This window comes from Myotis brandtii, unplaced genomic scaffold (assembly GCF_000412655.1).
Source record: "Myotis brandtii unplaced genomic scaffold, ASM41265v1 scaffold158, whole genome shotgun sequence".
Lineage (NCBI taxonomy): Eukaryota > Metazoa > Chordata > Mammalia > Chiroptera > Vespertilionidae > Myotis > Myotis brandtii.
Genome location: NW_005355753.1, coordinates 1,911,468 through 1,927,598, shown reverse-complemented (window position 1 = coordinate 1,927,598; position 16,131 = coordinate 1,911,468). Strand labels below are relative to the sequence as shown.

The 16,131-nt window shown below is 53.3% G+C and overlaps 1 protein-coding gene across 1 annotated transcript in view; it reads left to right on the top strand.

Moving 5' to 3' along the window:
- PRKCB (protein kinase C, beta) overlaps positions 1-8,506 on the top strand; it is a gene marked incomplete at its 5' end in the record, with an annotated part of 187,455 nt that extends 178,949 nt beyond the window's left edge. Inside the window, one exon of the mRNA XM_005862048.1 lies at positions 7,864-8,506. Coding sequence (XP_005862110.1) covers positions 7,864-8,016 — 153 coding nt within the window. The remainder of the gene's footprint in view (positions 1-7,863) is intronic.
- Between the last annotated feature and the right edge of the window lie 7,625 nt (positions 8,507-16,131).

Sequence of the window (16,131 nt, the reverse complement as noted above, 5' to 3'; positions counted from 1 at the left end):
GGTGGCGGGGGGGCGGGGGGGGGGCGGTCACTTCTCATTTTCTGAGGACTGAAGCCAAGATACGAAAAAACTGAAGCAATTAGCTTGGGATAACACAGATCTTTCTCTGAGTCTGATGCAAGCCTTTTGGAAATGAAGGCTGTTTCCTCAGTTCTTACAACCTCACTGTCCTGGGAATGCCCGTTGCAGGGCGTGTGCTACCTGGAGGGGTCTGTAGTGGGGCAAGAAGACGAGCTCGGTGACGCTCACGGCGAGGGTGTGCGGGGCACTTGCTGGGTGCCAGGCACTGTACCAGGCACGCGCATCGTCTCCTGTTACCGCGCTCACACCCCTGTGGGAGGAATGAGATGGTCTGGTTCACTTTAAAGAACGTGCCTGGAGCTGCACAGCTAGTGGCGCGATGCCTGCATTTGAACCCATGTCTGCATGGGCTTCCTTCTTCCCGAACCCGACGAAGCCTTGGCCGAGGGGTCGGAGAGCTAAGTCCCCTGCACCCGCACCCGATACCTCTGCTCCGACTGCAGAGCTTGAAAGAGGAGCCTGCTCTCCGTGCCTTCTCAGCTCCCTCCTTTTCCAGCGAGGTGGGCAGCAGCCGGCATCTCCTCCCGCTGCCAGTGCAGTGGCCGTGGCAGGGCCTCCCTGCTCGGCTCTCGGAGAAGTTCCTACCGCAACAGTGCCCTTTGTTTTTATTCCTCTCATCCCCAGCCCGTCTGGTGTTCTCTCTCCTGGTTCTGCTCCTACCGCCCTAAGTGTTAGGGGCAGTTTTCTCATGGACCCGTGCGAACCAAATACCTAACCACAGGGCGGGATGTGCACGGAGAGGCAATGTGAGCAGAGCGCCGAGCAATGCCAGTTGTCTGTGGCCTGGGAACTGCTCAGGGGGTTTTATTCCTATTACGATGACCTCTTTCTCGCCCTCCATATTCTGTCTTTGAAACATTTTTTTTCGAGGCCTCTCTCCTGCCGTCCAGCACCTGTGCTTCCAACCCCTCATCATCTCCCAGAGTCTCACTGGGCCCCAAACAGAAATAGTCCTCCTTCTGAACCCTCCCTTTCTTTGTCATTCAAACCAGGGACCTCATCAACTTACCAACCTGTCAGCCGTTCTGGAAGCTTGGGCTCTGACTCCAGGCAGACCGGGCCGCATGTCAGCTCTCCTCTGTGTCCTCATCTGTCCCGTAGCAGGATGTCAACCCCGCTTCACAGCGTCATTGGGAGGTTAAATAAGATCACGCATGTAAGAGAGTTCTAGGTCCTGGCATGTAGTAAAGGTGTAGCGAATGTTAGCTGTCATAATTCAGCGACTACCACCACTGTGTTACTAGGCTGGGGCTAACCTGGGCTTGACTCAGGGGGCTTTGTTGCTAAAGAACAAACAACTTCTGTTTTAGTGACTTTTCCCTTCCTGTTAGGTGGGAACTAGCATGTGCACGTGTTATACATGCACACACACGTGTTATAACTGCCTCAGACCGGGACCTTTTCACATAGAAGGACCGTGGGGTGGGTGGGAAATGGCGATGGTTTTCTCTCTAGAGTCTCACCAAGCTCTGGTCTGCATTCCTCCCCACATCCTCCCTTCTGGTAGAGAGAGATGGCTGCTACTCCTACCCCAGGAGATTAAAGCCGATAGCTTATCCAGGACCAGCTCCGCCCGCCCCCCCCCCCATGGGGGCCAGGCACGGTGGGCACCACACCCAGGTCTTGGGGTTGTTCTCTGTTGACTGGAGCTGGTAAACTCCGGTACTTGCTGGGCTAGGAAATGTCCGTGGTCCCTGACTGAGAGCCTCCGCCAGCACAGTGAGGGACCTGCTGCTAAATGCTGAGATCTCCCAGGTGACGTATAAGCCGGCCATGACTTCGCATCCTTCGCCACATGAAACATCTCCGGTGCCTGAATTCATCTCCTTCAGCAGATGAGCCTGGCTGGCTCGGGGGGTGGAGGGGTGAGAAACATGGCACGTGCCTGCAGCCCCACCATCTCACGCTTCTGCCACACGGCTCCTGACTGCCCGGGGAACTCCGCGGCAGCTCAGAGCTACAGAAACCGAAGGTCAGGAGCCCAAGGGCATTCCTGAAGGTCATGAGAATTCTGCGTTTTCTGTTGCTCTCATGGCTGGTCATTGAAACAGAGGTGGTGAAAGGGAAGGGATGGAGAGACCCACACCCAGTTTTGTTTTTTCTGCTTTGTGTTGTGTCCACCCACCTCAAGTTCTTTTCTTCCCCTCTCATAGTGTGGGCGCAACGCTGAGAACTTCGACCGGTTTTTCACCCGCCATCCACCCGTCCTCACACCTCCTGACCAGGAAGTCATCAGGAATATTGACCAGTCAGAATTCGAAGGATTTTCCTTTGTTAACTCTGAATTTTTAAAACCTGAAGTCAAGAGCTAAGTAGATGTGTAGATCTCCGTCCTTCGTTTCTGTCGTTCGAGCTCGACGGCCATCATGGTGACATATTTTTCATTGCCAAGTTGCATCCATGTTTATTTGCTGATGAGACTAGAGTGACCATGTCCTGGAACACAAATGTCCTCAGGCAGTTTGGAGCGTCTCTACAAGATGGGATTATGCGGATGCCTGTCGAAAAGGCTGCATAATTAGCGCATTGTCAAAGTCCTCTCCCAGTTCCTCCTGCATGCCTGTCCGGCAGATCCAGTGGGGACAGGAAACGCCTGCTTTCTTTTCCTTTTTCTCTGCATGGCCATTTTTACACATTCTCCCCCTCCAACCATCCCATCTAGATTCTTCCGCCCAGTGAGTGGATGGCCGGGTGCTAGCGGCCTGGCTGGTGTCCAAGGATCTGGTTGCTTTGCCTTAGAGGGAATTTCTCCATTCTTTCTGGCTCGGGGGGCACCACGAGCTCTGAAAAGAACGTGCTACAAATAACATTTTTGTTGTGTTTTGGTTTGTTTTTTTTGACTCAAAGTTAAGAAGATTGTCTAAGTCCTTTTAAAATTCCAAAACTGTGCTTTTTACAAAGTTTCTATCTAAAAGCACCTTAAGGGGTCAAAAGGCAACCAGCTTGGGTGCTACCTCATTGCTGTCACCTCTGGTCCGATGCGTCCCTGCTCACCCTCACCCCAAACTGCTTGGAAAGGGCATTTGCACCATTTCCTGAGAGACATGGTCACTCTCGCACGGTCCCAGGACCAGGATTCACATCACATTTCAAACTTTATTTGCTTTGGGGCTTTATTTCTGTTGTTGTTCAAATGCAAAAACAAACAAAAAAACAAACAAAAATACTCCTTTTGTTACTACATGCTTCGAAAAATGTGTCCAAATGTTACTGACCACAGTGACCAGCTTGGGTCTACAAAGGAGGCTGCTCCGGGCGGCACAGGCTCCTGGGCAGTGGGTGGGGCTGGGGGTGCAGCTGGCTTAAGTGCTCGGAGAAAGATGCCATTTCTCGATGTGGTTTCCCAAGATGTGTGTGGAAATGTCCATTTGTGTCTGGATGTGTCCCGTGCCATTTTTCTTCTAGCACTGAGATGCAATAGCGAACACAGGAAAAGAAAAGCTGTTTCATGGAAAATGGCTTTGAAAAATGTGGACCCAGGCTACAGAGGGGGCCTCCGAGGCTTCGGGACAGAGGAGCGAAACCCAGAGCTTAATCTCAGCCCCGTGCTCAGCCAGGCAGAGGACGAGGCCGAGGCTGTGGGCCGGTCACGGCCTCCTGGTGGCCTGGGGGTGGTGGGGCGAGCTGACCAGGGCCCTCTCATGATATCAGAGCCCACAGCCCACATTAGGGGCCAGCTAGGAGCATGGCCCAAGCGCTTTACTTTCTCATCAAAATCACTACTGCTCCCAGCTTGGACTAGATATTCTCTGTAGCAAGCAGCTTGGTGAGGCCCCAGAGGCCCAAGGAAAGCCCGTGGGCAGGAGGAACCCCATTTCTGTCTAACAGACGAGGACGGCAGTGGTTCCCCATCCTTGCCTCCTGCCTCCGCTATTCTCAGGCCTAAAGAGAATTCTCATCACCAGTTGAGTGGTTTCCGGAAGCTCCAGGGCTTCTAAGAGACCATCAAGGGAACTTGACAAACATCCTTGCAGTCAGACTTCTCATCTTTAGGAAAACCTGCCCTTCATCCCTCTCTGCCTCTCGCCGCTGCTCGCAGCCGGCTGTGGGCCTCCCGGCGGCTGCCTGCAGTAGCAATCTAGACCTCGGGGAAGGCAAACGTGAGTCCCAGAGGGATATTGGGGAGGTGAGAGGAGGGAAATGGGGCAGAACCCCCTCACTTAGCTGTGGGGGAAACCACCGGCAGGGAGGAAGGACTTGCCCAGGGTCAGCCAGCTGGGACGCAAACCCGGTTCCTGACACTCAGCACAAGACGCTTTCTCTCTGTAACTGGCATCTGAGCAATGCCTACTACCCACAGGCAGGTTAGCTGAGGTCCGTCCTATGGCTGTTGGGTGAGCAGCCTTTCCTGGATCTGCTCTCAGGAGGGAAAAAACCATGAGAAACACTGGGTGGCTGACAAATGACCCGAGACAACTTTAGAGACCAGGGTAGCCAGGTAGCCAGGTGGGGGCTGGGGGGGGGGGTGGTGAATAGATGATAATTAGATAGATGGGAAGAATACATTGTACATGTCCACTGCTCCACATTTTCCCACTTGCTGTCATCATTTTCCAGAAGTTTGATAGCGTGCAGAAATATGAACTCCAGCCCAAGTCTCTGTTGCCCTAGGCCCTGGCCGAGGCCGGGTTCCCTCTTCCATCAACACTTCCGTGCACAGGAGACCGGGAGGCCAGCCTTCCACATACAGCATCTTTGCAAATTGATCCAGGAAGAAAGCTATTAGTTCATTTTTCCCATCGTGCATGTATTCTGCCCTCCATGCATCACCCAGCCATCATTTATTGAGCACCAACTGTATACCAGGCCTGCGCTGGGTGCCAGGAGCACCATGGGGAAGCGTAGGATGCCATCCCGGAGGGCAGTCTTGACGCAGTCATTGAACGCATGCTGTCATCAAAGGATAGCCTCCCTGGGTTGGTCAGGGACGGCTTCTGGTAAGAAAGACCAAGTCCTCACAGGTCTTCGGGTTGGGCTTCTCTGTAGACCGCGGTTTGAGCGGAAGGAGAGGCGCAGCAGCGCCCCTGGAGCCGGGCTTCTGGGACAGTCCTGAAGTTCGCGGGCGGGAAGGGAGGCAGGGGCAGCTGGGGTGGGTTTCCTTCTAGAAGGCCAACAGCACTGTGTCTGTGCTCAAACAAACGTGGGTCACGGGACTTGAGCAGGCGGACACCGTTTGGAGCGAGGGCCTGGATTTCAGCTCAGTTCTGAGTCCCGAGGCTCACTCAGAGGCCCTTCCTGGCCCTCGGGGGACGCTGCCCACAGCACACGCCCTGGCTGCACTCGGCCTGGCGCCTCTACATGACACAGCCCGAGATTTTCCAAAAGAACTAAAACGAGGGGAGAATGAACAACTAAGCAAGGAAAGCCAAGGAACCCTAAACATGTCAGCCATGACTAGCTGTCTACCGGGATCTAAGACCCGCTTTTCATTCTGGAGACTTCTTACCCTGCCCCTCTTCTCAGATAGGAAGGCCCACGGTCACCGTGACTTGGGAAGGTAAGGCAGGCCAGTGGGATTCGTAACCCTCCTCGGTGAGCGAGGCTTTCTCATGGGGCTGCGAGCCTGTCAACTCGGGAATTGTCCCAACAGAGAGGCCCGTTCCCTCCCAACTTCTAGGCTGAAATCCAGGGGTATTGTCGATGGAGATCTGCCTCTGGGACCAAGTGCATATGGAAGCCCTGTTTGGACCATGTGGCTGTTTGGAGCAGCACGAGTCATCACCAGCACAAGGAGGAAGGGCTTTCAGAATCGAGCTGGTGGGAAAGGAGCCTTGGGCTGCGGGAAGCCGAGGCAGGGAAGGGCGCGTGGGGTCAGCGTTACCAGGGGATCCCCGCCAGGAGGCAGCTGCCTGCCCTCTAGCCCAAGACTTACCGGGACCCCATGTACCCATGGAACCCAGGCCTTAAAGGGGCCTAATAGTTCACTTCACCCTGGGGCTCAAAATGGACAGGGAGAGACCAGAGGCTCAGCGGCCACACATTCCATTGTTTCGCTCCAGAGTGAAGTCTCTGGCTGGGGAGCAGCTATAAGTAGGGAAAGTGAAGAGGCTCATCCTTCGTGGGCTCTTCACTCGTGGATGCATCCATTCAACAGAGTGTGGACAGCCTGCCGTGTGCCGAGACCACTCGTGGCCCTGGAAATACAATAGTGAAGAAACACCCAGGCCCTGCCCTCCTGGGAGAGGCCACAAATAAGTCAGTTTCTGGTTGCAGCAAGTTCAACGCAGATCAGAAGGTTCCTAAGTGTGGGGGTGGGGCCCAGAGAGGCGTGCACGGCAGTAGTGAAGGAAGAGGTGCACTCGAGCTTTTCTCTGAACACAGGTGTGACACAGGCAGAGCCGGGACAGGCAGGACAGGACACAGGAAGGACAGGACAGAGGGGCGGGGCGTGGCAGGAGAGGCCCATCTAGAGAACAGCTCCATGGGCATCCTCCGCCCGCTCCACTCGGGCTCCGCTCAATGGAGTGTACCCCGGTTTCTCACTCATTCCTACGGCCACACACAGGGCCAGCGGAGGTGGGGACCTCCGAGAGGACACCTTACCTATCTCGGGGGAGCGGCCTGAGGAGGAATGTTCGTGAGAGGGCCTTTTGCAAAGGGGCATGAGCCCAGGAATGAGAGATCCTTATCAGTCGGTGTCCATTGGAGGTTGAACCTAAAACCTGGATGGTGATTGGCCAACGTTAGCCAGTCACTCATCTCTGACCCTCTCCTCTTTACCATGGGGCTTCAGCCTGCCCGGCACCAGTGAACCGTGTGGCATCCTGGGTTGTCCTGTGATGAACCAGCCTGCAGGCTTGCTCCCTAGTCAGAGGGGCTGAGATGAGGCCTCACGGGAGCAGTGTGGTCGGGTAACGTCACTCACCCGCTGGGTGGTCGTGGGGAAGTCACCGCACCTTCTCGTGCCTTGGTTTTCTCACAGGTCACAGCGGGGGTGGGGGGAGGACTCCAGCTCCCCCTGGCCGTGGGTAGTGAGGACAGGAAGAGAGGGTCGGCTGACAGAGGCCCGAGCCTGTCTCAGATGTGGGGAGTCAGCCCGCACCCTTTCCCTGGCGAAACCTGCCCCAAGCCGGGGTGACTGCCTGCTCCCCACCCCAAGAAATGCCAGATTCACTTGGAGAAGAGAGTTTTGCTTGTTGTAAGGCTGCCCCTGCAGACCTGACGTTAAGCTTTGGGTTTTGTTTCTTATAATTTGTTACTAGATGTGGGCTCTGTCACCTGGGAGAGCCCTCTGGCTGCAGGCCCGGCCTCGGCGGTGGGCTCCTGAGCTTCCCGGGCTCGCCTGGGCTGCCGCAGGGAGTGAGGGTGGGTGCGGCCCCTCCTTTCACGAAGCAATGGCTGCCTTTCCCCAAGGGCGGGCGCTCTGCTGTGGGGAGCTGCGCGCTTGTGCAGCTGTTCTCCTTCTTACAGGAAGCCCATCCTGGCCACGGGTGGCTTGGGGTGGTGTGCCAGGGGACACTCCACCCAATGACCGACTCTATGATGTCACACCTGGTGAGAAGCAGTTCCCAACTCAATTCATCTCAAAGCCAAAAACAGAGCACACCCCACTTTATGACAGGCCTCAAAGACATTCAATGTCTCATTTCCTTAGAAACGTTGCAGGCTTTCTCTCCTGGAGCCAGCACGGCTGTGAAACGCAAGCTAGGCGGTCGCACATGCCCTGCGGCCACTCCGAGGGGCATCCCACTCGCCCCAGAGGGCGTCAGCTCCCCGTGGCTGGCGCGCCTCGGTCGCGTTGCCCTCTGTGCTGTGTTAACGTGTCTGCTTTCCATTTGGCAGAGAGACAAGCGAGACACCTCCAACTTCGACAAAGAGTTCACCAGACAGCCTGTGGAACTCACGCCCACGGACAAACTCTTCATCATGAACTTGGACCAAAATGAGTTTGCCGGCTTCTCCTATACTAACCCAGAGTTTGTCATTAACGTGTAGGTGAGCGCCCGCTCCTCGCCGAGCCTGGGGGTAGGACTCCAGGCCGAGTGTACGCATTGATTCGTCTTCCAGATCCGCGGTGCTCCTGCCGGCACTCCAGGGTGGGAGCTGGCCGGAGGCTTCTCTTTGGATGTGTAGCTTGCTGGTTTGTTTTCTACATTTGAAAAATGTTTAGTTTAGAGTAAGCGCTTTATCCAAGTAGAAAGGAACCGTTTTCCAATCTTCCAGAAACTCATCAAATGAACAGACGATGTCAAAACTACCATGTCTGATCCCAAAATGCTTCAGTATTTGTAATTTTTAAAATCAGAAGCTGATGTTCCTAGTGAAAGTTTTTACAGCTGTTCTGCAGTATTACCCTTGAATGCTAAGCATGACTGGTGTTTTTAAAAATAGTGAGTAAGCTTTGCAGTTACTGTGAACTGTTGTCTCTTGGAGGAAATTTTTTGTTTAAGAATTGACATGATTAAACGGAGTTAATATATGCAAACTCTCTTGTTACCATGTCTGCTTTGAAATAGACTCCGGTACAGAGGTTGCAAATTGGAGAACCATAGTCTAATGCAGCCAGGACATGAGCTTTGCGCCACATGCACAAAATTTTATTTAATTGACGGCATTGTCAAGATTTTTTTTAAATGCGATATTTTAAGTTTCTTGGCTTTCAGAGTCACTTGAAAAAAAATCAAAAGACTGGCAGTACTGAGCCTTGGTTCCCATGTGGAAATAATTTGACAGAACTGACTCATGGCTGTCTCCTTTAAGAGCAATGTGTGCTCTCATTTTACCACAGTCTCCACCATGCCCTATCGTCTATATTTTTTATCTACCTACCTGGCCGCGGTAGCCATCTGCAGGTGAGACATTTGAGAGTCACAAGCTTAGTGACCTCAGTTTTTCCTGTGCCCATAATCAGAGTATCTGCTCAGTCACCCAGTCGGTGTGTTTAGTGTGCATTAAATCCTCAAGCATGAAGTAGACAACAAAAATGTCATTCTAGCCGTGACAGAGTCAGCACAGAGGCTGCTGGCGACATAGTGACACCACTTTTCAGCATTGTGCGAGGATGACATTATAAAACTACTTACCTTTCACTATTTTCTCCTAACTTAGCATCTGCAAAAAACCAAACAAATAGCAACAAAAAACCCCCCACGGGGCATATGTCCTTCCCTCCTGCCCAAGGAGGCCAGAGACGGGGGCAGGCAGGGCGGGCTCTTCTAAACGCTGTTGGCTTGGGAAGGAGCCGTCTCCCTGGCAGCAGCGTGCACATCGCTGCATCGCGGTATCGCCTGCTGCCTCCTCTGAAGGAAGTCACGCTTAGGCTTCTTGTTGAAAGATCGGTAATGCAGCCTACAGCACGTGCCTCAGAGCGGCCAACGCCTGTGGGTAGCAGAAAAGGACAAACCTGACCCGCCAAGTATGTTGTGACTCCACGGAGTTTATTCATCCCCTTGGAAGACGCCCGGCAATGGAGTATTGAGGAGACAGCGGATCTATTGATCCTCGGAATTTTAGAAACGCTGCCAATTAAAATTGAGTAAAGCCAACTTAAAGAAGGAACTGTGCTCTAACGCATCACATTCAGAAAACAAAAACACATGGCTTTCTATCGATGTTGGGTGACATGTTCCATTTAAGATAATATTATAGAAGAGGTTGCCGTGCTACCCACTTCATGCCAGCCCCTCATATTTTCTCCCTTTGCTGGATATAAACCTGTCTGTCACTTCACAAATATTGAGCACTTGCTCTGAGCCCAGCCTAGTTCTGGGTGCTGGGGAGAAAGTGACAAGATAGTATAGGACTGTCCATTCACTGGGAGGAGACTGCAGAATTCCCAGCCTCTCCTGGGACAACTCCTATAAAGCTCTGCACTTTACTCTGATTGGCTCAGCCTGGCCAGCACTGTGCCCGGGGTAGAGAGGGGAGGCGGGTGAGGGGCTTTGATTGGCCAGACCTAAGTTGTATATATTGCTGTGTAACAAATTACTCCAAAATTTTGAAACAAATATTTATTACCTCTCAGGGTCTGTGGGTGGGAAAGTGGGTGTGGCTTAGCTGGTGTAATGCTTGTCCTTGAGGGTGCAGTCAAGCCGTCGGCCAGGATTGCAGTCACACATGAAGGGTCAACTGGGGGGAGGTGGGACTTATGTCCATGCTCACGTACATGGCCTTTGGCAGCCTCAGTTCCTCAACAGAGAGCATCTCCATGGGTGCCTCTGGCCATGGCCACTGGCTTCCCGGATATGAATGATGCAAGTGAGAGCGCCTAATCCAGAAACCATTCATCTCAGAAGTAGCCCCATCTTATTGCTGTTTTCTGTTCTTTAGAAGCAAGTCAAGAAACCCCGCCCTTGCCCTGACCGGTTTGGCTCAGTGGATAGAGCGTTGGCCTGTGGACTGAAGGGTCCCGGGTTTGATTCCGGTCAAGGGCATGTACCTTGGTTGCGGGCACATCCCCAGTAGGGAGTGTGCAAGAGGCAGCTGATCGATGTTTCTCTCTCATGGATGTTTCTAACTCTCTATCCCTCTCCCTTCCTCTCTGTAAAAAAAAAATCAATAAAAAAATTTTAAAAAGAAACCCCGCCCTCACTGAAGGGGAGGGATTCCACGAGGGGAGCATTCCGGGTGGGGCCTCTGGGTGTCGGCTTAGTGACTGCCTTCCTCACACACCTTGAGCGGCACCTCTGGAACTGGGTAGCGTGCCACCCACACCACAGGGACGGAGGGTGGGCGGGAACAGCTCTCCGAATGAAAACTGGAAGCTGTTCTTGGAACAAGGTGGGTGTATGCTCAGGAAGCAAGCCACCATGGTGGGTTCTCCCCAGATGGGAATTCAGGGCTGCCCTGAAGATTCTCAATACTGAGACTCAGTTAAAAGACTGACTCACTGGGTCCTCACAGGTCGCCATTGTTTCACTGCCAAGCTACCACCAAGGGCAGGGGCCGAAATGTGAACTTGTGATGAGTCATAGTCCTTTGCCTTCAGGGACTCAAAATCCACCAAGAAGATGCGTTGGTAGAAACATACACACAATAGAAGTCTATGTCAGTCATCTACTCTGAGTGACAACCACCTCCACACCCACACTGAGTGTCTTTTAAAATCACCGTGTATTTAACTCAGTGGTGGTTTTTCTGGTCTGGCCACCCCAGCGTATCTGTGATGGACTTGCTGTGTCTCCTCAGTCAGCTGGAAGGTCAATGGTGACAGATGGCCTAGGTCGGCCACATTCACATGTGTAGTGTCTGACACGCTGGCTGGCCTCGGGGAAGCTCAGTTGGAAGGACTGGTTTTTGCCCCGAATGCTCTTGTGTGTTCCAGCTAGGTCTTCTTCAGCTGGTGGTTTTAAGGACGCCCAAAGAATAGCAATGAGAAGCAAGGCCTAGTGCCTGGGCACTTTTCAAGCCTCTGCTCTGTCATGTTTGCTGCTTTCCCATAAGCCAAACTCCAGGGGTGGAGACACAGGTTCCCCTTGTGGATGGGGCACTGCAGAAACACCCTGCAGAGGCTAATGGGCACAGGGTAGGAAAACGTGTGGCCATTTTGTATCCACTACACAGTCCATCAGTGGACCTGTTCATGAACTCGGGGGGCATTAAAGAAATAAGACAGAAGACAAAGAAATTGCCAGGAACTTCTTGGGCTTCCCATGGGCAGACCACATGGATGACCAGAAGGTGGTAGTCTTACTTGTCTCTTCAAACTCAACATACAAAGACCCAGCGCCAGAGTTCAGGCTTGTCAGCTGGACAACCAGAGCCAACTAGAGAGCTGAGGTGTAGGCTCTTCAAACCAAGGAGGACAAAATGCTTAAACCTTCGGGTGTTGTTCCTGCCATGGTTCTTTTTCTAACCCCGCATAGCTAAGATGCTGGAGAAATCTGGGAGGACTGCAAAGCAAGATAAATGGGGACCAAATCTAAAAGTCCAAAGCCAACTGTCTCAGGTCCTGTATCTTTCCTGGTTTTGAGGTTAAATTGCTTTGACCTACAGGGGATTCTGCTGCTCACCACTTCCTAGACAAACAGTACAGGCTCCCAACGTGAATTCTAATTTCCCCAAACAATAGATGTTTGAGCTCTAGAGTCCTGGCTCAATGATTGAACCACACTCTCCACTGTGGATCTTGTTTCATAAATGCTCTTCTCCCTGGTGTGTGGCCTCCCAAATTAGGCCAGATGTCAGGGTAAGAATGAAGTGAACAAGAGATGCAAGAACATTCTGTTCTGTTTTCAAATAGTCACACTTCCTCCCAAGGTCCAAGAGGCAAAAAAATGCAGAGAGGACAGGGCCTAGCAAATGAAGATTTGCTCAGGTGGGTTGGATCACGTGGTGAGTTCCTAGGTATTGTGTGGGTTGTTGATCTCCGTTAACAAATTACTTATTGATCTCTGTTAACAGATTAGCCCAAACAAAATACATTTATGAGCTCACAGCTTCTGTAGGTGGGTCAGGACTCCAGGCACAGTGGGTGGACCCTCAGAAGCAGCAATCGATGTGTTGGCTGGGGCTATGGTCTCCACTTCTAAGCTCGCTCACATGGTTGCTGGCAGGATTCAATTCCTTGTGAGCCATTCCACCAAGAGCCCCCGTTCCTCACCGGCTCTTGGCTGGAGGCTGCCCTCAGTTCCTCCCCACGTGGGCCTTTCCAAAATGACTGCTCACTTCACCTAAGTGCACCCGCTAGGATGGCACTAGGGAGACCATCAGTAAGACGGGAGTTCCACTCTCCTGTGAATGAAACAGGAGTGGCAGTATATCATTTTCACAGTGAATTCTGTTTATTACAAACAAGTCACTAAATCCAGCCCACCCTTAGGAAGAAGGGATTGCACAAGAACTAAGGGGGGAAGGCAGGGACTATTGGGAGCCACGTCAGAAGCGGCCTACCCTGTGGCGGAAAGGGCGTCCTCCAAGAGACATGATAAGGGATGGCCTATGGGAGAGAAAGGTGGGTCTTAGCACTGTGTCCAATGAATGTGCTCCGTCTTGATCTACCAGATCGAGTGAAGTGGAGGTGGGGAGGCGGCACTGCTGTCTACCATCATTCTCTCTCTGACCCAGAGTTTCCAGGCTGGTGTGGGTGGCCAGGCTGACGCCATTGATCCAAATGGAAATGACTTTTTTCTCAGATCAAAAGATTCAGACTCCTCATGAACAGAAGTAATCACTTATTAAGCCCTTAAAATTTAAGGGCCCCTGGCCTCAAACAAGGAGTTTCCTGGAGCCCCTAAACCGTGAGCAGCATCAGACTGACGTCTCTGCTGCCGTGGAGGAGCAGAAAGCCACAGGGCCAGCAGCAACTCCAGGTGAGGAGCCCTGAGAGAGCCTGACCCCCAGGCCATCCTCAGGAACCCTGTGACAGGGACAGGGCCCAGGGGGGCTCACAGAGGAAGTGGGTGAGAAGGGGGGATGTTTTCAGTTATGCTGAGGAGGAGGAAGCTGACGAGAGCAGCAAGCAGGAAACGCCGCCGACCCATCCTCTGTGTCTCCTGGCTCAGACCTGGGCTTGTTATTACGCTACAAAGGCGGGAACTCTGCCAGGCAGCCGCGACTGCAGCGGGGTCCTCAGACCTGAGTAAGAATGAATATGTCTGTTCATTCAGCACATCTCTCTTTAGGGCCAATGACTGTTCCGGATGGGGAACAGAACGGCCCTCCTGCAACTGACGTTCTGGAGGCACCGTCTCAAGTACAGTGAACGACATGATCGTGGAGGGTGCTTGTGCCACGGAGAAAGCAAAGCGGGGCCGTGGGTGGAAGCGGCCGCGGGCATGGCTGGGTGGGCAGATAGTCATCCCGAATGCTCAAGGCAGGCCTCCTTGAGAAGGTGATGGTTTGAACTCAAGGACAAGGAGCCCGCATAAAGCAGTCCAGACAGAGGGACATCAGGGCAGCGTGGGAGGCCTGGCCTGCAGGAGAGCAGAAACTAGCCCCTGTCGCCAGAGCACGGTGAGCACAGGGCCGGGTGGGGAACGTGAGGCCGGGGAGGGAGGCAGGCCCAGATCTTGCAGGCATTTGCAGACCTTGGAAGAAGTTCGACGCCGGCCTCGATCCAATGAGAATCCGTTGGACACTGTATTTGTTTCCTGTTGCTGCTGTAACAAATGACCAAAAACTCTGTGGCTTAAAGCAACACAGATTTATTCTCTTGCAGTTCTGGAGCCCAGAAGTCCCAAACCCCTTTCATCAGGTGTGAGTCCAGGCGTCTACGAGCCGGGCCCTCCCGGAGGCTCCAGGGGAGGACCGTTCCTTGCCTTTCCCGGCTCCCAGAGGGGCCATCCTCTTCAAAGCACATCACTCTGGCCTCTGCTCATATAGTCACGTCTTTCCTATCTACGGTCCTCCTGCCTCCCTTGTGGTTACACTACCCTCCGCCCCCCAGTAACCCAGGAAACTCTCCCCCGCTCATCATCCTAGCACATCTGCAAAGTCCCCTTTGCCACATCAGGTGACATGTTCACGGTTCAGTGATTAGGATGTGGACCTCTTTAGAAAACCGTTAGTCCGTCTGTCCACAGACTTGAAGCATTGAGGATGGATATGACCTGGTTAACTTTAGGGAACGTGGTGTGAGGGTAAAGGCGGAGCAGGCAGGGCACGAGGCCTCTGCACCGGTGCCGGGACAGCTGAGGTGCAGCCGCCCTCGACCACCCCTCCTCACAGAGCTGAGACGAAAGGCAGAGAAGGAGCGGGACTGATTTGAACAAATCCAGCCACACCGGTGCTTTCAACCATCCCAGCTCAGTCCCTGAAGAGACCAGCTGGGTCCGTGCGCCTTTCCTGGAGGGAAGAGGCCGGACTGGCAGGGAGTAGAGGCAGGAGAGGGTGAGGGCCTCAGCAATGGTGAGGGGAACCTGGTGGAGTAAGTGGAAGAAAGGCCACCCCAGGTATCGGGTCCTAACCCTGGGATTTGTAAAAGTCCCCCCACTTGGGGAAAGCGTCCTCACGGATGTAATAAATCGAACATCTTGAGATGAAGAGAAGACCTGGATCACCCAGGTGGGTCCTAAATGCCATCACAAGTACCTGCTAAGAGAGAGGCAGCGGGAGGGAACAGGCACACAGGGGAGAAGGCGCTGTGAAGAGGGAGCTGAGAGCCATCCAGCCACAAGCCGAGGAACGAGGAACGCTGCCAGCACCAGGAGCTGGAAGAGGGAAGGAACGGTCTGCCCTAGATCCGCCAGGGGCTCCTGGCCCTGCCGACACCTTGACTGTGGACGTTTGGCCTTCAGAACACAGGGGATAAGCTTCTGTCATGTAAGCTGTCCAGTTTGTGGTCCTCTGTGATAGCATCTCCAAGAAGCTAACACACCTGCGGGGGACCAGCTCCTAGCCGAGAGTCTGACCAAAGTGTAATTTGGAGCCAAGACCGTCCACTGTGGGGTCAGGGATGGGGTCTGTCTCCCAATCATCCCAGGAAACAAGATGAGAAGAAACTAAGAAAGCCACTCTGACAGCCAGGGATGCTGGTGCTTTAAGCCCCTCACCTAGTGGGGTCCCCACCAGCTGGAATTAGGAGCAAGGCCCCCCTCTGTGGGTGCCGCTCTCCTGGGGGACCCCAGAAGACAGCCCTTGCTTCGTATGTTCAGGCCTGGGGACAGAGCCTCCCCGGGCGGTCCCCGCCTGCGCCGGCTCAGCGCCTGCCCGTCTCGCGGCAGAGAGAGGCGGGAGCTGCAGAGAGTGGACGGCACTCACTTCTGTTCATCGCCTATGAAGTCATTTTCAAACGCTAAGCACTTGACAGCAGTTGTTGGGTGTTCTCTCAGAAGCCACCATGTGGGGACCGACGTTCTCTTCAAAATTCACGAGAGTCACTCATGGATTCGTGAGTCAGGGCTGGAATAAAAGGCAAATTGTATTTTGCAACAACATCTTCAAATATTATTATAAAACTTGATAGCCAAGAAAGGGAAATAAAACGTCTTGTTTTTATGACAGACTCCAGGAAGGAACGTTTGACCGCATCTTGCTAGAAGGGCTGCGCAGAAAGCGGAGGGAATTCTCCATCAATAATCGCAGGCCCCCACATGGAAGCTTCCTGGCCATGTGAGATTCCTATATTTTCCGAAGAGACATAGGTTAGAAAAAAGGTGCGTAGCCCCAGCG